The 21,063-nt window shown below is 46.0% G+C and overlaps 1 protein-coding gene across 2 annotated transcripts in view; it reads left to right on the top strand.

Moving 5' to 3' along the window:
• The window catches only part of AOAH (acyloxyacyl hydrolase), an 845,303-nt gene that overhangs the window by 519,056 nt on the left and 305,184 nt on the right, over window positions 1–21,063 (top strand). For both annotated transcript variants that reach the window (XM_069215577.1, XM_069215569.1), the window contains exon 15: window positions 11,582–11,656. In XM_069215577.1, the coding sequence (XP_069071678.1) occupies window positions 11,582–11,656 (75 nt within the window). The remainder of the gene's footprint in view (window positions 1–11,581; window positions 11,657–21,063) is intronic.

Raw genomic sequence — 21,063 nt, 5'->3', positions numbered from 1 at the left:
AGGTGGAAAGAGGGAACAGGCAGACCCGATAAGTGATGCAGTAATCTTGTTGTGCGTTAAAGATTTGGGGTTTGGCACAATCAATTGAGAAGAAGACTGGTCAGAGACCTGTGCCATCCTAGAAGGTTACTCCTCAATGTCATGCTGGTCTTCTCCAACATAATCTAGATGCCACAGCATGATACTTAGGATAATTGGAATTATGAGGCAGTGGAAGGGCCAATCATACAGCCGTGTTGACTACGTTTTCCAGCAAGAAAAGGCAAATAATGTGACATGGTACAGCACTGCGTGTCGGTGTGCTATTTTGCATTTTTTCTTTTATCCCACATTGATAGAGAAGGAATCCCAACACCATACAGCACCAAGGTTTCTTACGAAACATGTGCACATTCATAAGATCGTATTGAGTATACTATTCACCAAAAATTCTAATTTGCCCTGCACAGAATCAAGAAATGCCATTTTATAAACACTGTCCCTCATAAATCCCAACATAAATGTATTTGTGTAAAGCTTTCAGTCTTGCACTCATTGGAAACAAACCCCTCCATGCAGTCTAAATATGTAAAGATAGTCCATATATAAATCAGTCTTTCAGTTGAAAACAGTTGTGAAATGATCCTTCAATAGAAGGCATCAGCATAGGTCCATCGAGTGATCAACGTTCCTTAACCACAGCCATCGTACTCAATTGGATGGATATCTTTGCATGAGCAAGCCAACACGTGTTTTGTCACAACAAGTGACTTTTTCAAGGCTCAAAGCAAAGGCGCGATCCAGAAAGTACCAAATGTATGTAGAAAGAAGATAGAATTTGGTAGTCACAAGGAAGAAAAGTGGCAGTTACATGAGACCATGATAAGTCTCAAATCTCGGAGAACATGCCGAGGAGAGTGCCGGAGTGTACTCAACCACATTGCACCTACTGTTTTCTATCTAAAACGCCACATTCATACTGTCACCACATTTGGGAAGTGCACCTTACTTGCCACCATTGCCTGGCTTGCTTTGTATAAATGTGTAAAAATGTTCATATTTGTTTACTCCACAAATTCAGGTAACATTTTACAACTACTGTAAATGTTTCACTTGGAAGCACTGTAAACAACAAGACATCGGACCTCACCAAGAGAAGTAACGTGGACTTTTCATCACCATAATTGCCCCGTTATAATAACTTCTGCTTGGAAAACAGTGGCCTGATGTACAAAGGAATTTTCCAGTAGCAAAATGTTTGATTTATAAAATCACAGGGTTTGCAATCACAAAATACGTTTTTATTATTTACAAAAGTCCTTTAATGAGGCAGAAAGGACTTACTAGCTCATGATAGAGCTTTTGTAGCCCTGACCAAACTGCAAATAGGAGGAGACATAGACAGGGCACCCCTATTTTATTTACATATTGGAAAGGAACGTGTCAATGGTTTGTGACGTCAAATGAGATTGTAAACCATTGATCAGATACTGACTCCTCAAAAGGGGTGATATCTAATTCCCAAAGGGGTAGATGCCCCCGCTAACATCTTCACCTTTGGAAATTGTGATAGTGATCTGGGGTGTGGTGGGTGAGGCAGCGGTCCAAAGAACCACTATCTGCTCTCCCCAATGTCTTCCAAAATTAAAAACGTTTTGTAAAAGCAGCAGCTGTCCCTTAAGTGGACATGCACTGTTTAAAAAATGTTTTCCTTTTGGGAATGCAGATGCAGGAATGGAGGTATACTCTCCCTTGCAGGCATCCTTCCCTTCATTAGCAGCGTATTACATGAGGTCACAAACTGCAACCTGTCTAATTTTTATAATGCAGGTTGTTTTTCTATACCCTGTGAATGTACAATTTCTGTTGTGACCTATTAGGTTGCATCGCAAAGCGCATCCCCATTTACAAACCAAACGTTATCAAGGCCAGACTGGAAACCCAAAGCAGCCCTGGCAATTTTGTCAGACCAGCACCCGGGTTGTGGGGATGGTGGGGTGGGTGGGGGGAGGACGAAGCACTGCTGCTTTTGTGTTTTTGTTACTCAGGGCCCATATTCAAGCACCTCTGCAAGACTGGCCACCAGTAACAAAACTGGCCCCACACTGCTGAAAATCCAGCCCACTGGGAAAATGCCCAATGCCTGATGCCCGCTACGGCCAGTCCAGCCCTGAACCGTATGCAAACTGCGCACCCCTGGTTTACAAATGGCAACAGTACTTCAGATGCAGTTCCTGTTGTGTAACATGAATGTGAATGAATAATGGAACACTATAAGCATTAAGATACCAGAACTTAAAAAGAAAAGTAACATGCACTGGACCTTTTCTTTTGATAATAGTGTCTATTGTGTAACATGAATTTGCATGAACAGTGAAGTGTGGGGACGTTAACCTCTTGGCTGTCCTACTCACGTATATGTATATCACAAAAAAGTCATACCCAGGATACCATTATGTTGTACATACACATCTTGGCCATGTGCCACAAAGGAAGTGTCCCTCCAAATGTTTACACTGGGTCTGTTAAGCCCCGCCGGATGTCATTCAGGAGGTCATTCTGCCCTAGCTGCACTGGGTCGTTGACCCCTAGGTGAATGATTATTACTGCTGGCTGTTTTTTGGCTGTTGCTTGTATCCCCCGGAGGGTCTCTGCAAGCTGGCCCAATCTCATGCCTGTGTAGCTCCACCATCTGATGCCACCTGTAGCCAGCTGCTTTTGTACGCTGTCCCCATTTGTTTAATTATCCGTTGTGGGAGACAGAGTGCTCCTTAAATCTACCTCTCTCGCTCACCAGGTGCCCCCCACAACCGTATGGGAGGGGGAATCGTCCCTTTTGCTGGGGCCCTGGGCGGCCTCTATCTAAACCGGGCAAACCAGTCCTTGCGGTTCAAGGCAGCTATTATGGCGCCGTTTCTCTATGCCCCATACGGGGTGGCCTTTGCGATGCATGCAGTGAGGGGGAATGGCGGTCCTCTTCTTGTGATCACAAAGCCAACCGTGACATTAAAAAACAGACAACATTTTCTCAAGACTGTTAGTTTGTGCTGAAAACGGATGAGCGTTTTCTTGAGAGTTAACTTTAAAGGTACTTTCTTACCACTTTGAAAATGGATTGAAGTTGGTGACCTCTTTCTTTATAAAGCAGAGTTAGAAGGGTGCAAAAGTCAGGATTTTAACATGAAACTCCACATTGAGAAAATGTCACAAAATGCAGATAGTTGCCATGTTAGAATAGTAAATTAAAAATGTCCGCTATGCTCCTCAATGTATGCACACACATTTGTCACAACATGTTCACCCACCACGATGCAAAGGCGTGAATGCATTCAAAGCAGGCATGCAACACAACTTAAACCCAGTTGGAATCCTCCTGCATGCATGCACATCACTGGCCTTCTTGGAATGGCTGTCTTTAATAGAAAACCCTATTCAAGATTGCTGGCTATGTCTTTGCATGTGTCTTGTCATATGGATTTGCATGTGAATGGCAAAAAAGCATGCATTAAAGTCAATAGCTCTGCCTTTTCACCTCAAGACCTCTTCACTTTGCCAGTGCTTGCTATAAATGTGTGAGTGGTTATTTTGTACTTTGTTATCAAGCATCCTATGCCACCGCCTCTTGCGATGTGGTGCCCACCTTCTCCGCGCCTGAAGGTATGTAACATACAGGGACATGTTGCAGGTCCTGCAGGTTCACCCATCATAGCACATCTGTTGGGGGGCCCAGCACATTTTGCGGGGGCGTGTGTGAAAGAGGTGATGCTATTATAGCCTTATAGCCCACCGCAGCAGGCTATGCCATGCATTAAGGTCCCGCTTAAGCATTAAAGGCCTGAGCTTAAGGCGAGGGTCTTTAACATGGGAGAGGGGCTTTTAATGCCGGTATAGCCCAGCTAAGAAGCACTATAAGGCTATTAGAACATTGTAGGAAAATGACTCCCTGTTGCAGATACCCCCACTTTGTACCTGATATTGATGCTGACTTGACTTAAAAGTGTGCTGGGACCCTGCTAACCAGGCCCCGGCACCAGTGTTCTTTCACTAAAAATGTACCATTGTTTCCACAATTGGCACACCCCTGGCACATAGATATGTCCCTTGTAAAAGGTACCAGTGGTACCAAAGGCCCCGTGAGCAGGTAAGATCCCTAAGGGCTGCAGCATGTGTTGTGCCACCCTAAGGGACCCCTCACCTAACACATGCACACTGCCATTGCAGATTGTGTGCTAGTGGAAGAAAAAGGCAAAGTTGACATGGCATCCCCCTCCAGATGCCATGCACACAAAATACTGCCTGTGGCATAGGTAAGTCACCCCTCCAGCAGGCCTTACAGTCCTAAGGCAGGTTGCACTATACCACAGGTGAGGGCATAGCAGCATGAGCAATATTCCCCACAGTGCCTAAGTCCATTCTTAGACATTGTAAGTACAGGGTGGCCATATTAAGTATATGGTCTGGGAGTTTCTCAAAACAAACTCCACAGCTCCATAATGGCTACTCTGAATACTGGGAAGTTTGGTATCAAACTTCTCAGAATAATAACCCACACTGATGCCAGTGCTGGATTTATAAAACAAATGTACACAGAGGGCATCTTAGAGGTGCCCCCTGTATTTTACCCAATCCTTCAGTGCACGACTGACTGGTCTGTGCCAGCCTGCCACTAAGACGAGTTTCTGACCCCATGGGGTGAGAGCCTTTGTGCTCTCTGAGGCCAGAAACAAAGCCTGCACCGGGTGGAGGTGCTTAATCACCCCCCCCTGCAGGAACTGTAACACCTAGCAGTGAACCTCAAAGGCTCGGGCTTCGTGTTACAATGCCCCAGGGCACTCCAGCTAGTAGAGATGCCCGCCCCCTGGACACAGCTCCCACTTTTGGTGGCAAGTCCAGAGGAGATAATGAGAAAAACAAGGAGGAGTCACCTACCAGTCAGGACAGCCCCTAAGGTGCCCCTAGCTGAGGTGACCATCTTAATTTTGGAGGATTCCGCCAATAGGAATAGGGATGTGCCCCCCTCCAATCAGGAAGGAGGCACAAGGAGGGTGTAGCCACCCTCGAGGACAGCAACCATTGGCTACTGCCCCCCAGACCTAAACACACCCCTAAATTGAGTATTTAGGGGCGACCCTGAACCCAGGAAATCAGATTCCGGCAACCTGAAGAAAGAAGAAGGACTGCTGACCTGAAAGCCCCGCAGAGATGACGGAGACACCAACTGACTTGTCCCCAGCCCTACCGGCCTGTCTCCAGACTCAAAGAACCTGCAACAACTTTGCAACTTTGAAACAACTTTAAAGAGACTCTCACTTCCCACCAGAAGCATGAGTTCTCACACTCTGCACCCGACGCCCCCGGCTCCAGTCTGTGACAACCAACACCGCAGAGAGGACTCACAGGCGACTCCAACGGAGTCGACACCATGAGTCGAGCCCCCTGCACCGCCAGAGAGATGCCTGCAGAGAGGATCCAGAGGCTTCCCCTGACCGCGACTGCCTGGTAACAAAGGAACCTGACGCCTGGACCAAGCACTACACCGCAGCCGCCAGGACTTAGAGGAACCACCTACCAGTGCAGGAGTGACCAGCAGGCGGCCCTCATCCTAGCCCAGTCCGTGTCTGGCCTGAGAAGCCCCCCTGTGCCCTGCCTGCATCGCCAGAGTGACCCCCGGGTCCCTCTGTAGCTTTCTATAGCAAACCCGACACCTACTTTGCCTACTGCACCCGGCCACCCCTGTGCCGCTGAGGGTGTGTTTTGTGGGCTTGTATGTGTCCACCCCCCCCCAGTGTTCTACAAAAACCCCCTGGTCTGCACCCCGAGGACGCAGGTACTTACCTATAAGCAGACTAGGACCGGAGCACCCCTGTTCTTCATAGGCGCCTACGTGTTTAGGGCCCTCCTTTGGCCTCTGTACCTGACCGGCCCTGTGTTGCTGGTGCTGTGGCTTTGGAGTTGCCTTGAACCCCCAACGGTGGGCTGCCTATGCCCAGTAGATTGACTGTTTAAGTGCTTTACTTACCTGAGAAACCTAACCAAACTTACCTCCCCCAGGAACTGTGGATTTTTGCACTGTGTCCACTTTTAAAATAGCTTATTGCCATTTTAGCCAAAACTGTTGTACTACTGTTTTAAATCAAAGTTCAGTACTTACCTGTGTGAAGTACCTTGCATTTTATGTACTTACCTCAAATCTTGAATCTTGTGGTTCTAAAATAAATTAAGAAAAGTTAATTTTCTATATAAAAACCTATTAGCCTGGAGGTAAGTCTTTGAGTGTGTGTTCCTCTCTTATTGCCTGTGTGTGTACAACAAATGCTTAACACTATCCTCTGATAAGCCTACTGCTCGACCACACTACCACAAAATAGAGCATTAGTATTATCTAATTTTGCACTATCAACCTCTAAGGGGAACCCTTGGACTCTGTGCACACTATCTCTCACTTTGAGATAGTATATACAGAGCCAACAGCCTACAAACATTCTGCCACTAGAGAGCAGAATGTTCTAATAAATAAAACAAAGGCCTCACACAGCCCGAGGGGAATGAAATCCACTCAGGTTCTGTGAAGCCTTTGTTCACAGCAACAGCTGTGAAAAAAATAATTGAAATGTTGGAGCTCCAGGCTTCTGCTGGCCATTAGTATCCCGGAGCTCTCTATTGTTCTCAATTTCTCAATTTCAATGTTGTATATGCATTATCTCACTGCTGACAGTCTACCTCTGTATGCATAGCTCTATTTTTATGTAACAGTACAAGAATCACTAAAGATGAAACAGGGTAGTTATGTATTGTTCATTAAACAAATCAGATTAAAAAGCGCTGTCACTGAGGCCTACTTGAAAGTAATTTAATTACATGATCTGTCAGCATGTAAGAAAGGCAGTTTATCATCATGAATGCTTCAATTATGATTAGCTCAAAGTTAATGAAAGCAGAGCTACACTCATTCCAGGAGTTCATGAAAGGTATGATTAACAACTGAATGAAGTTTTTAAATGCGTAGGTGTCTGATTAAAATGATATTGCTAAGGACTTATGTGGCAACTGGGGGTGGGGTACCTGGTATCCTTTGGTCACAGTAAATCTAATCTGTCTCCAAAACCCACACTGAATTGTGCATTTAGGACTTCATAGGTCCAACTGGTCCGATTGGGTATTGCTGCACCCTTTAAGTGTCAATACCACTAGGTGCCTTACTTACCAGCTGTAGTATTTCCCCAGCCTTTAGATTTCTGCACCTTGGAATGGAAGATAGTCCCCACTGTTTTGTTCTCGTGTTAAACCAATGACATGATACAAGGAAGGGCTGGATTGCTTGACTAACAGGTCGCTAACTGGGCAGTCCGAGGTTCCCTTTGGATTTCTGATGGGTGCATATCCTGCACTATCTCAATGAAATGGACCTATTTATGGATGCAGAAGTCAGACTAAAACCATCCAGTCCACCTGATTTGTTTCTCGTAGATTGAAATCATCCTTCCAAAGGTGTTACTGATAAGACACCATTACACTTGTTGTGGCATAAAACTTACCAATATAAATATTCTCAGTTTGTTCATCAAAACATTTGAGATGTCATCTGTGAAGCCATGAACAGTAAATTGGGGAAGTAATGTGTATCTATCTCATCAGACAAACTGAGGGGCATATTTATACTCTGTTTGCACTGAATTAGCATCATTTTTTTACTCTAATTCGGTGCAAAACTAACTCCATATTTATACTTTGGAGCTGAACCCATCTAGCACCAAATTTATGGAGTTAAAGTCATTTTTTGGACTTGGAAACCTGCCTTGCCTTAATGAGATGCAAGGTAGGCGTTCCAGTACAAAACATTATGGCCTTAACACCATATTTATACTCCCGTGCAAAAATGGAGCACGGGAGGGAGGAGGGGTAAAAAAAAATGGTGGAACACCATGGAATAAGCCTACAGGTGCACTCCCCAGGCCCCAGGGACACCCCCACCTACACCAGAGGGACAGTGGAGGATGGGGGACCCCATCCCAGGTAAGTACAGGTAAGTATTTTATTTTATTTTTTAAAGTGCCATAGGGGCCCCTGAAATAGGCCCCCACACATGGCACAAGGTGCAATGGCCATGCCCAGGGGAGCCTTATCCCCTGTGCTGGCCAGTAGGGTGGTGGGCATGACTCCTGTCTTTTCTAAGACAGGAGTCATGTGGTATGGATGGTTTTGCATCAGAAAATAACTCTAGGCAGGTTAGAGTCATTTTTTTTACTCTAACCTGCCTAACGTCATTTTTGGGTGCAAAACCCCCTCTTTCCATACCGCCAGCCCCACTCGACTAATGTCATTTTTTTTACCCTAGTCAACCCTTTGCACCATGTTGCACCATTCCATAAATATGGTCCTCGGCTGGTGCACAGAAATGGTGCAAGCCAAACTGCATTAGTGCAGTTTTGCACCAAAAAGTATAACTCAGGGCCTGAGTGTCTTTTGGGGGTTTTGGTGCAGCCTTAATGTAACTTCCACTGATGCTTTGCAAAGGAATTTCAGAGTTTTTAGGAAGATTATAATTATAGATATTGTAGCATGGTCGCTCAGTTATTGAAAGTTTGAGGTTTTCGTGAGCCTTTTGTTTGCCTGTTTCTGGGGGGTCTTAAGTGGTTTTCTTTGTGTAGTTTCGTTCTGCTTCTTGTGTGATCCTTTTTGTCTGAGCTGTGTTGCCTCAGGTCTGTATGAGGAATTCTGGCCTGTTGTCTGCAGGAAGTCAGGGAATTAGGGTTGGAGAGTGAAGAAAGTTGGCTGGTCTCTCCTTATCGTTGGGTCTTAAATTAAATTAACTTCAAATAAGCTTGCAGTTGCATCTTATGTTGGTGTTTTGGCCACAATACAGTAACAAACAGTGTTGCCTGACTAGTGAGCCCGCTTAGTGTGTCCCCGGCTGTTGCTGCTTTGGCGCCTCAGACAACCACTGAGACTTACCTTGAGTCACTGGGTTAGTCCCCTCCTGAGTCTGTTTGTGCATTTACTGCAGGGAGGGAGTTTTCTGAATGTGGGCGTCATCTGCCTCCGCGGTGTTTAATGAGGTATTTACTGCAGTAGGGATGTACGTAAGTATCATCACTGCTGCAGCCTATGAAGGTCAGCCTCTTTCTGATGAGTGCCCATTTTCCAACTAAATATAAGCACTGCTTTTATGAGTGTGATATTATCTTCTTTTTTTACAACTCTGTTAATTGACAGTTTTGGCACAGATAGGTACATAACATATTGGTGCACTGATATTTCAATAGAGTGAATATAAGTGCGTCTGAGAATATGCCAACAGCTCGCTGAATCTGATAACTTCCGCCTGAGATCACAATTTAGCATTGTCCAACATTTTAGCATTAATTCAAACACAAGCGGCGGCTGGATTACTGGTGCACACAACTCTATACAATAGTCGATTGAACAAGGTAATGTATGCATCCACAATATTGCACGGGTGCTCACAGATGAAGGAAAGCCACTAAATCCTGTTCAAATAGGAACACAGTCCATTAAATTGAAAAGTAATCATAAGCACTCTAAAGTCATCAATATAGACTTCTTTTATATATCGTCTTCTTGTGCTGTTTGTTGTTGTAATCTGTCCAGCAATTCTCCGTTTCTTTCTCCACACACTAGCCAATACGTGTTTCATCCTAGAAGGTAAGTACACCAACAGACTTCATAAGGGCTAACAAAAGGTGGGCATCACATTTTGAAGATATATGTAGAGATGTGACTATAAGAGATTCTGATATTGCGTAGACATCAAACATCAAGATAGTGGGTATAAATGTGTGTATAGAGAATTCCATGGAGAATATTCCCGTATATATCTCGAAATTCATTGAAGAAAGATATTCTGAAAGTCCCTGAAGATGCATCTGTTCAGAGAGCCAGCACTGCCAATGCTGATCTCCTACCGTCACTATTGTTATCCTCCTGTCATTTGATAATCCTACTGCTTCACCCCCTTCTCTTGAAAAGAGATGCGTAGCAACCTATAGTGGCTGTAGTGGTATTAAAACATATGTTATGTCACTCAGCGGCTAGACTGGAGACCATTTGGAAGAACTGGAGACACAGCAAGGAGTTATAGTCCCCTACATGAAGCTGTTCCTTGGTCTTCATTCCAACCGGGGATGTAATCCTAATTCAGACAGTAAAAAAGTTATGGACCAAAAGAGCATTACAAATAAACCGGTACAAAAAGGATCATCAATGTTGCCTTTGATCATTACACTACAAAATGTGTGGGTGAGAAATGGGGCGAATATGAGGAATTACTGCAGGAACCGAGTGTGGAAACACTGATTTCCACAGCAATTCCCAATGTTCAAATTTCTTCCCAGGGTACAACTAGAATGTTGAGGTAATTCTCAACCTGGGGATTACTGATCTCAGTGGCATTGGTAATCATGTGTGCAGAAATACTGCATTGGAATTACTGAGTATCTCACACTGAGGGCTTTATACTTCCACCTCCTTAATCTTTTGAGTAATCATTCTTTTTCTCACTAAAACGTGGGCAACACAATAACAATCAGTTGATACTTTAACTTCACACAGTCGCGGCTCGCTGGGTTTTCCTGAGGACAGGGCAGCTCATGGGGGGGGCACAGGAGGAATTAATAATAAAATATATATTTTAAAAACGTACCTCTGCTCTCGTGCCGCACCGAACCGCTCCTCTCCTCGCCTTCGTCTGGATGCTGCAGGCACAGGCTCCCAGCCTGCCCTGCGGCCAATCCTGATGCTGCTTTCAGCCAATCCTCAAGCAGCATCAGGATTGGCTGGGAGCACCCAGGCAGACTGGGAGCCAGTGCAGGCTCTCTCCAGCCCAGCAACTGTGTTGCTGGAGAGAGCCCCTCTGCGGATGTGTGTTTTTCCGGCCCGAGACGGCCGGCCAAACATACATGCGCAGTGAATGGGGAGTGCTGTGCACTCCCCCTCAGTGCACATCACCCCGTGGCCCTGCCCATTTCAAAGAAAAGGATAATAAACATAGTTTAAAGGATAAAAAACATAGTTTATTATCCTTTTCTTTGAAAGGTTTTGCAGCTGTCACTGCTGCCGGGGGAGGGGGGCGAGGCTCCTCACCCTTATGGAAGAGCCGCCCCTTACTTCACATGAGGCGTGGGGGCTGCGTAGCTAATTCTCGGATTACATCACTATAAAAAGCAAGGGATGAAATATACTGGTTTCTATAAAAAAATACTTTGCAATTTCATCCTCTACAATCCTGCTCAGCATCTATAGTGATCCCAGGCTCCCATACCAGATGGGAAACTCTTAATTTGTTACCGTGCCTTAGGTGATAATTGCATTACCACCATAGAGAAAATGCAGCACATTAGTCTCTGTGTAAATTTCAGCCAGTAATAACCACAACTACCTGACTTAATGACATCTATAATAGCTCATTGCGTTTGCAATTAGTTGTTTAATAACCGCATGCTCTATTGTACATAAACAGCAGCTTGCATTCCTAAGCAGGACAATTCATCAGGTCTCGTGTAGGCTTAATTAATAGCAGATGAGGTAATATAGAACAACACACGATAACAACATGTTAATTAATGTATGCGCTTCTGTTTTGTAGCATGGCGAGGAAGCAGTCGTTTGACAAGCCAGCTGTAGTTTTCTATCAAATGATTGGAAATGATGTCTGCCGCTGGTAAGCTGACACAAAAATAAAATCCCACATCACAATAATCATGTTTTCTCATGAACACCACACTACTGGGTTTATATATCTTTCGTCTTCTATAGGAACGAAGACACAGATTATTAAAACAAACATTGTATACAAAGACTGTGCGTGTGCAGTACCATTCATGATGTAGGCAAGGGAAGGAAATACAAAGGATTTGACTGAACATGTCTATGTAATAGATTAAACAAAAGTATGTTTTGTCTTCATTGTATCATGTCACTGCCATCTGTACCCCTCCACATTCCCAATGTCACCATCTCCCTCTGCCCTGTCTCTGTGTATTTCTCCCCACTGTGATTCCTTCTCCATTGTGTCGGGGCTCACTGAGGCACAGGTCCTAAATAGGAAAATGTATATTAAAATAAATAAAATCCGTGGGTAGAGAGCTTTCAAAGGACCCCAAAAAGAACTTCAAATACACAATGGTGTTTAGCATATGGACTGCAACTCTACCACATGCTGACTCCAGGGCACCAATTTTCAGTGGTGCATGCACTGTACGGGTTTCAGCGAATGGAAATCTTTGACTAATGTTCCTCCAGTAGACAATACTTTATCGCCTTCAAGACGAACAAAAATTACACATTAGATGAAGTTTCTAGATATGGCTGCATGTTATTCTAATTGTGTTCCATTTGGTTTGATGGAATAAAAATTGGTTTAAAAAAATCATTTATTGAGTTACAAAATGAAGAAAATATTACAGATCCATAGCCAGTCAACAGGCTCACTCGAAATGGTTGATTGAATATCAGGCCACTCTTTTTCAGATCCCTGCTAACAGTAGATATCCCATTAGAACATGTGCGTGTCCAGTGCTTTCCCCTAGGTGATTAACGTGGGCCGCTATATGATGGTACGCCTACTGTTGTGAAGAGTGAGCTTGAGTTTTTTGCTCCTCATCTGTTCACGAGGCCCTGTGACAAGTCTCCAGACACTCGGACATGGAGGAAGTGGAGGCAAGGAGAGTGGCTTCGGGACTCAGCATACCTAACCACATCTCATCACATAAGTCAGTAAGATGGCCATTTAGGGAGGTCAGTCATTCGTATGACTGGCCAGCTCCACCAAGAGCATCCATCCCTGCTAGATCTGTATGTTCAAGATGACCATCATGTAGCCCTTGGGGTCACCCACACACTCAGCTATGGCACATGTGTTAAAGTCAGTTGTCCAGTCAGTCTGGAGGCCAATGGTAATGAAATACCAATTTGTAAAGTTACTATTTCATCTGTATTCCTTCTACCATTAATATCCTGCTCTTTACCATTATTCCACCGACCAACTTAAATTCCTACAAAGCAATACTGTTTAGATGATGTGGCTCCAGGTGTGTAATTACTTTTAGTTTGTGTTGAATAAGTGGCTTACCTGTGACGGTGGTTTTCCATCATTGGTTTATTTTATAGATGTAGATGCTAATTGAATATGTCCTCCAGTTAAGCTAGGAGTTCTTCGGTAATAATGAAGCATGTAACATGTTTTGTGTTTAAACAGTAGCCCCACCAGAGGGCTCATTAGTGAAGTCAGTTTTGCTTTCTTTTCCTCTCCCCCTCAAGCACCTTCATTATTTTTATTCTGTAGAATGTCGAAATAAATATAAAACAGAGTAAGTAACTTCCCAGGAAATCAGGGATAGATGCATGTTAAGAAGTCAGCTATTCTCTGCAGAATTGTGTCATTGAAAGATTTAGATGCTACGTCAGTGGAATACTCAGTGCTGATCTATGTGGGTGCAGAGTTGCTCCTTCAAAGGAATAGGTTCTTTAGTACAACCTGCAGCCCTACTGTGCTGGCCTTTGTGTCAGCATCCAGACAGTAGTGCTCACCTAAAGTCCAAGATAACCACTATGCCACTGTCTTCCAAATGTCCACCTACACCGTCTTGACCATAAACGCCTCAGTCACAGTTTTCCTTCTGATCTAGTGAGTCATTAAGCGACCCAGGCAATTGTCGGTATTCCTTATAGTAGGCAAATGTGATGTAGGTCAGTAGCGACCCAATGATTGTGGGTTTTGCCACCAACTCCTCAGACCTATCCGAAAGCAACAAAGACTTGAGCTGCAGATTGGAAAGATTTGATTGTGGCACGTAATAAGCATCATTTTCACATTCAGCATATCAAGGCTTGCTCAACAGTGGGTTCAAGTGACTTGAAAAATACAAGTAGAGATAGTCTGGGTCAGGTGAAATTCAGATGCTGCCTTTGTGATAGACTTTGGATGAATCCCGAGAGGGATTATCAGAATATAACTTGATGAACGGCTTTCAATGAGATGGCTTGCATCTCCCCACCATCTGGCCAATGTAATTGCCACCATGAAGCCTACATTCTAGTTTTGCTTTGTGAGCACACAGGGACGTTTTTTTTCACAAGGGTGTGTCATATGGTAGACAAGCACAAGGTTAAGCTCCCATGCTTGACTCATGTTACTGATTGGGGAAATGTGTAGAGCACTTCTTTCAAAATGTACTTGATAATTTGCTGTGTGAACAGTGTTTACCCTGGCCTCTTTCTATCGCTGGAGATTGCTGAAGATGCATACTTGTTTATTTGTGTACAGGTCCTGCTTTTGCCAGCTGCAACAGATGGCCAAGAGTTTATGGAGCTGAAACAGGATGGTGTGAACTCCATTTTATGAGCACCAGGTGCAAACGTCTTCCTCTTCTTGTCATTAGTGCTTAGGTTTTCAGAGGCGTACAGCAAATGCTACTTCCATAGGCTATGTCCCCTCTATGTGATTCTGACAGCACCAACTCCCACAGAGTATCTATTTGTAGCTGTCACAATGGTGGTATGATAATGCAGGAGGACATCAGAGTTGGCAATGAATTGTCCGACTGTGATCATGCTCAGATGTCTGAAGAGCAGCTTTCTCCAACAGGGTCCCGACCATGTACTCTACTAGTTGCATCTTAAGGTGAACACAAGAGCACTTCAAAAGAGAAACAACAACTCATATACAGTATCCTGGGGTTAATGGCAAAGACCAGTTCCTGGAAAAAAGGTCTGAGCAAGCTTGCACCACTGCTTTGCTATTCACCATTGTTGGAACACTTATAAACTAATCATCCAGGTAAGGGAAGTCCTAGAATTAATATCTGCAGAGATGTGCTGTCATTGGCACTCAAAACTTGTTGAATATCCTGGTTACGCCCACAGCCTAAAGAGCAAAACCTTCAGTTGCCAGAATCCTTGAACAACATGGAACCTGAGGAATTTTCTCTGCTTCCTGTCGAGTGAGATGCAAAAGCAGTTTTTATTCAATATCCAACACCGCCATTCAGTTGTGCTGAAATACGTAAGGGGTGACCTCTGTTATCATTTAGTAGGACTGCTTAAATGATGCAGCCATTAAAGAAGAACAGGTCTATAATGGGTCTTAAGCCACTGTTCTCCTTTTCCACCAGGGAATAGCTGAATTAACTCCCTTCATTCCTTTTATAAACTGTAAGCAGTTCTGTTAACCCATGGTGAAGCAGGGACTGCACATCCTCTTTTAACACTTTGTGTGGCATCACCGGCTTCTCTCAGCCAAAATGGTGATGGTGGTGGTTTCTCCATGAACTTCATTTTGTTCTTGTTCTAATTCTTAAAACCTCTTGCACTCATTTGTCCCACATCAAGACCCACTGACACAAGCCTCCAACCTATCCAGGTAGGCTTAATCCTCCTGCATTCCTTATACCTGTTCTTAGTTGGCACATCAGCCTGTGAGCCACCCCTCTTGGGTCTTTGAGGTGATCAGTAATGCGACTAGATGAGGGTGCTTTGAGGTGCTGCTGCAGCTGCTGCTCGTACGTTTTTGATGAAGGACTGGAACGGCTGCTCCTGCAACTGTGCAACTTGGAATACTTGGGGCTGAACTCTCTCTGGCTGTGAAATGTAGAACATGCCACTGTGGATTTCGTGGTGTCTCAATTCACTTCGATGCACAGTAGCACCTTGTCCACTTCCTCACCTCACTTTCGTCTCCAGTGAATTGCTTGTTGCTCAATCTTGCTTGGACTTCAGGGCAAATTCTGGAACATATCTGGCCCATCCTGCATTTGGAGGACCTGCCCTTGGAACATATAGTTGAAGCCAGATTCTGCAACTTCCAAGGATGTTTTCATGGAGTTTTTGTAGGCTAGAGGACCTGTTGCACTACTTCTCCCTAGTTCTCCTTGTCATCAAATAGGAACTAGATGAGTCTTGCCAATGTCTCCCAGAGCTCACTCTCTTAGCATGTCTGGAGATCTGCTGCGTTCATGGCTATGATGGCAAGTGAGAATTAATGTTTGTGATATTTTCCTTCCCATTTCCTCAAAAGAGGGATATAAAGAGAGATACAGGGAAAACGTGGATTGGAGAAATCGGTAGTTGGGAAAAACCTGTGCTAAACCCTGTGATAGCTTGGCACAGAGCAGTCAAGCCGAACTTAGAGGCAATGTGTTAAGTATTATGTTAAGTTATGAATTTTTTATAAAGTGCAAAAAAGGACCTAAAAGCACAAAGTGCCAACTCATGATATCTGGTCACACTGCACCCCGTCAAATTCAAGCATTCAGACTGACCACACTGGAGTGCAGGTCAGATACAGTCCCAGATTAGTCCTACTGAAGTTTTACCTTCTTAGGTTTTGTGACAAGTTTGAGAGGACCATGAGGAGCTTGGAAGACATTGCGGGTGGCTGTTTGTAGGACGCGAAGAGCAGGCTGGGTGTCGTAGATTGGTGGGCTGGTGCTTCCCTTTGGTGGTCTCCTGCGAGCGGTCAGTGCTGTGGTGCAAAGGCAGAAACAGGCTGGCTGCAGCCTGAGCTGATTTCTGGTGTGCGTGACACAGTCTTGGTGAGAATGGGCCCGTTCACAGTCATGAAGAGCCTAAAAGCTTGATTTGAGAAAGCTAATCCACACCAGAGGTCCAGGACCTGAGGGGCACCACTTGGGGGGGGGTCAAGAATTTGCTGCAGTGGGTCCAGGAGCTGGTTGGGAAGCCTGGTACATCCCTGAGGCTCAAATCAGGAGGCCGGCAGACTAGCCCTTGGAGTCACTCTGGGTTCAAGATGAAGTTGCAGGTCCAGTTCTTCTTCTCCATGCAGGAGGACTGCAGGTCAGCACAGCAGGGCAGCAGTTCCTTTTAGAGCAGCAGTTCAGCAGAGTGGCAGCCCTTGTAACTGCACAGCAGTCCTTCCTCCTGGCAGAGTATTCAGAAGTGTACTGAAGAGTTGGTGTCTGAAGTCCAGTGTTTATTCCCAGTGGAGGCAGGACACAGCCTATTCAGGTGTAAGTGGGGCTGTGCCCAACTCCTCCTTTCCATCCTGCCAGTGATGGCTCATACAGGCACACCTAAGTTCCCTATTGTCTGCGGCTGTCCAGGAGGAATACGCAAAGCTCAACTGTCAGTTACGCAAAGTCATGTGACCAGAGACAGGCTACATGCACTAAGTGGCTAAGGCAGGAACATGTCAACTTTCTAAACCTGGCAGTTTCAGAACTGCAATGTAAAATCCAACTTTACCATAAGTTAGGATTTCAAATTGTGTTCCAGAGTCACAAAACATGAGCTGGTTATCTATTCTCATTTAGAAATTACACTTATAAAATGTAATAAGAAATCTTCAATGCTATCCTACGGGAGAGATAGGCATTGCAGTAGTGAAAAACAAATTGAAGAGTTTTTCACTACCAGGACATGAAAAACTTGAAAGTACATGTCCTGCTTTTAAAATATATTGCACCATGCCCTCTGGGCGTTCAATAGCCTACCTTAGGGGTGACTTATATGTACTAAATAGGAAAGTTTGGGCCTGGCAAAAGGCTTACTATGCTAGGTCGAAATGTCAGTTTACAGCTCCCCATACAGAGGCTGCAATGGCAGGCCTGAGGCATGTTTAAAGGATTACTTAAGTGGGTGGCACAATCAGTGCTGCAGGCCCACTAGTGGTATTTCATTTACAGGCTCTGGGCACATGTAGTGCCACTTTATTAGGGACTTATAAGTAAATTAAATATGCCAATTGGGTATAAGCCAATGTTGCTGTGTTTAGAGCAGAAAGCACAAGCACTTTAGCATTAGTTTGCAGCGGTACATTTTGCACAGAGTCCTAAGGCCAGCAAAAACAAGGCCAGTAAAAATGGAGGAGGAAGGTAACAGTTTGGGGGAAGACCATCCTAAGCCTGACAGGTCTAACAAGGTAGCACTGGGACTATCTCCATTGTGAAGACCCCACAACAAAGGCAGAAAGCGGTGTGAGGTTTCTGTGCCTGGCTATTATCAGTCTAACTGACGGAGCAATCAGGGAAAGACAAAAGGGCAGGCCTCACCTATAAACTTCCTCAGTTTTTACAACTGAGTCCATATTCCCATCATCAAACAGCAGTGCTCAGGGAGAACAATCAGCAGCTTCTTGCTAAATGCACAGTATCTATGAGCCCTGTCTCCAAACCCTCACTTCAGTGTCTTGGCATCCTTCTACCAGCTGCAGGAATGTAAACAATACACATAACCCACTGATCTGATAAGAGACTTCAAGTTTCAGATTCCTTACCTTAGAATTTCCCCAGGTGTCAGACTGGATCCGGAGATTTTCTTTTGAGCAATACCCTTGCCTGCCAGTAGGTGGTGTTGGTCGACTCTGCGGGCATCGTTGCCCTCGTAGTCGCCGTGATGACGTTGGGAGTAGTACATAGACGCCGCTTCAGCGCAGTGGCATCAGTTCTTTTCTTTCCGTGCCACGCGCTGATCCAGAGAGAGCTACCCTTGTCTCTTTTTGACCGATTTTGACCGTCTTGTCGAGTTTTCTAGTGAGCTTTTGGTGCGTCAAGGATGTCCCCTAAGACCGGGTTCAAGCCGTGCGAGGACTGTCACTACATGATGTCGATGACGGATCTGCATCGGGTTTGTTTGTGGTGTCTCGAGCACGACCACGACCCCAAGTCGTGCTCCGAGTGCCAGGCCATGCACCTGAAGGCCTTGAGGGGTCCCTCAAGCTCATAGCGGCCCGGAGCTCGACTCTGAGTAGGTCCCCGTCTCGCTCAAGAGGAAGGTCTGGAGACTGTTCGCCGAGCCATCACCACTCATCTTCCTCAAAATCTTTGGGTGCAGGTAAGAAGAAGAAGAAGTCAAAGCGGTCTCATCGCTCTTCAACTTCGCCCGTCGCTCGGCTGACGCAACACGGGAGGAGCATCGACGCTCAAGGCCTCCATCCTCGGAGCCTACTTCTTGGTCCGCTCTGCGCTTTCCTGAGTTTTCTGGGAGCCTCCGGGCCCAACGGGTTTGGTTGAGGGGCCTATGGATTCTGCGCCGGCGACTTCTGCTCTGGCCAATGAGGTCCCCTTCAGATCCACTTGTGGATCTCCACCGGCACCAGTTGCACCATTAAGACCTTCCCTGGCACTGGGTCGATTGTCAACGCTCCTGACGTCGGTACTGCCCACTATCGACGTTGACCTTATCCCCACGACTCGAAGCGGCGGCGGCTAATGCCGCCTTTTCTTCGATGGGGCCTATTCACCCCAGGTTGGATTTGGACCCTTTTTCCTATGTGTACAAATTTGGGGAAGGATTGGAGGGGTCCCTGGACCCTTATGAATACCAGGATGACCCATCTTTGGACTGGGCACAGGAATTGGGCGACACCAGTGGACTGGACACTACCCCAGATGCCGGCATGCTGTCTCCTCCTACCGTGGCTACGACGGAGGGTGCAGATTATGGTATGGTGGTCAGTAGGGCGTCCGAGGTCCTTGGCCTTGAGCTACCTACTGTAGAGGTCAGGTCCAACCTCCTGATGGAGGTGCTTCATCCAGTGGCTTTCACATCTGAGCCACTTTTACCGTTAAATGAAGCGCTCACCGATGTCCCTATGAGTACTTGGTCCAAACCCAACACTTGGTCTCCTGTGAATAGGACTATCGCACGTCAACATTGGCCCCCTCCGAACGACCCTAAATTCCTGTCCCAACACCCCACGTCTGAGAGTCTTGTCCTCCAGGCTTCCTCTTCTTCAAGCGCATTCCCTTCCGCACCCCCTGATAGGGAATCAAAAAGGCTGGAACAATTTGGGAAGAAGTTGTTTTCTTCCTCCAGTTTCGCTCTGCAGTCTGTGAACACCACATGCCTTCTGGGCCGCTATATCCACTCTCTGTGGGATACGGTTGCACAAGTCCTGTCGCAGATACCAGAGGAGGCCGTGCTATTGTCTCCGAAGGTGTCAACGATGGGAGAGATGCGGCGAAGTTTACAATCTGATGTGGGCTGGACGTGACCGACTCTCTGGGCAGATCGGTTGCTACGACAGTGGCCTTGAGACACCATGCCTGGTTGCGTACTTCTGGTTTTTCTGGGGATGTCCAACTGTCTCTCATGGACATGCCCTTTGATGGCTCCCGTCTCTTTGGAGACAAAGCGGACTGAGCCCTGGAGCTATTCAAGGATTCCTGGGTTACGGCTCAGTCCCTTGGTCTTTCCTCTGCCCCCTACACCCCTAAGTTGGCTTTTAGCCCCTTTCGTGACCACGGAAGGGGCTCCCTGTCACATCCCCCACCCAGCCACCATGCCACCCATGCTATTCAGCCGCTGCCTGGCCGGGGACGCAGAATCCCACATGGACGTGGGACAGGGAACCAGAGGTCTGCCCAGGCCACCTCTGCCCCCGCTGCATCCTCCAAATGCTCCTAATCCATCCACTCACCCATCCAGTTGGCAGCAGGATTCGCCATCACCTGCCCCACTTGGAATCCATCACTACGGACAGGTGGGTTTTGCAGATCGTTCGAAAGGGCTACTCCCTCCCTTTTGAATCTGCCCCACCAGCCATGCCTCTATCACGCAGACAACTCCCAGAGGATCATTTGGCACTTCTCCGCCAGGAAGTCACGGCTCTTTTGGTCAAGGGAGCGATAGAGAAGGTCCCTGTGCCCAAAGTAGGTCGTGGTTGTTATTCCTGCTACTTTCTGGTGCCGAAAAAGGACAAGGGCTTACATTCTATCCTAGACCTTCGGGACCTCAACTACTTCCTCAAGAAGGAGAAATTCAGAATGCTCACCCTGGCTCAGGTTCTGTCTGCCTTAGACCCAGGAGACTGGATGGTAGCGTTGGACTTGCAGGATGCTTATTTCCACATCCCTATCCTGCCTACCCACAGACGTTACCTATGACTCGTGGTAGGTCACGAGCACTATCAGTTTACCGTGCTCCCCATCGGCCTTACCAGCACCCCTCGGGTGTTCACGAAAGTGATGGCAGTGGTTGCAGCTCATCTCCGCAGGTTAGAGGTCTCAGTCTTCCCCTACCTCGACGACTGGCTGTGGAAGGCGGACTCCCCCCAGAAAGTTGTCTCCCACCTTCAGACTACAGTGAACCTCCTGTACACACTGGGGTTCA

This window comes from Pleurodeles waltl, chromosome 2_1 (assembly GCF_031143425.1).
Source record: "Pleurodeles waltl isolate 20211129_DDA chromosome 2_1, aPleWal1.hap1.20221129, whole genome shotgun sequence".
Lineage (NCBI taxonomy): Eukaryota > Metazoa > Chordata > Amphibia > Caudata > Salamandridae > Pleurodeles > Pleurodeles waltl.
This window is presented reverse-complemented; position numbering and strand designations above follow the sequence as displayed.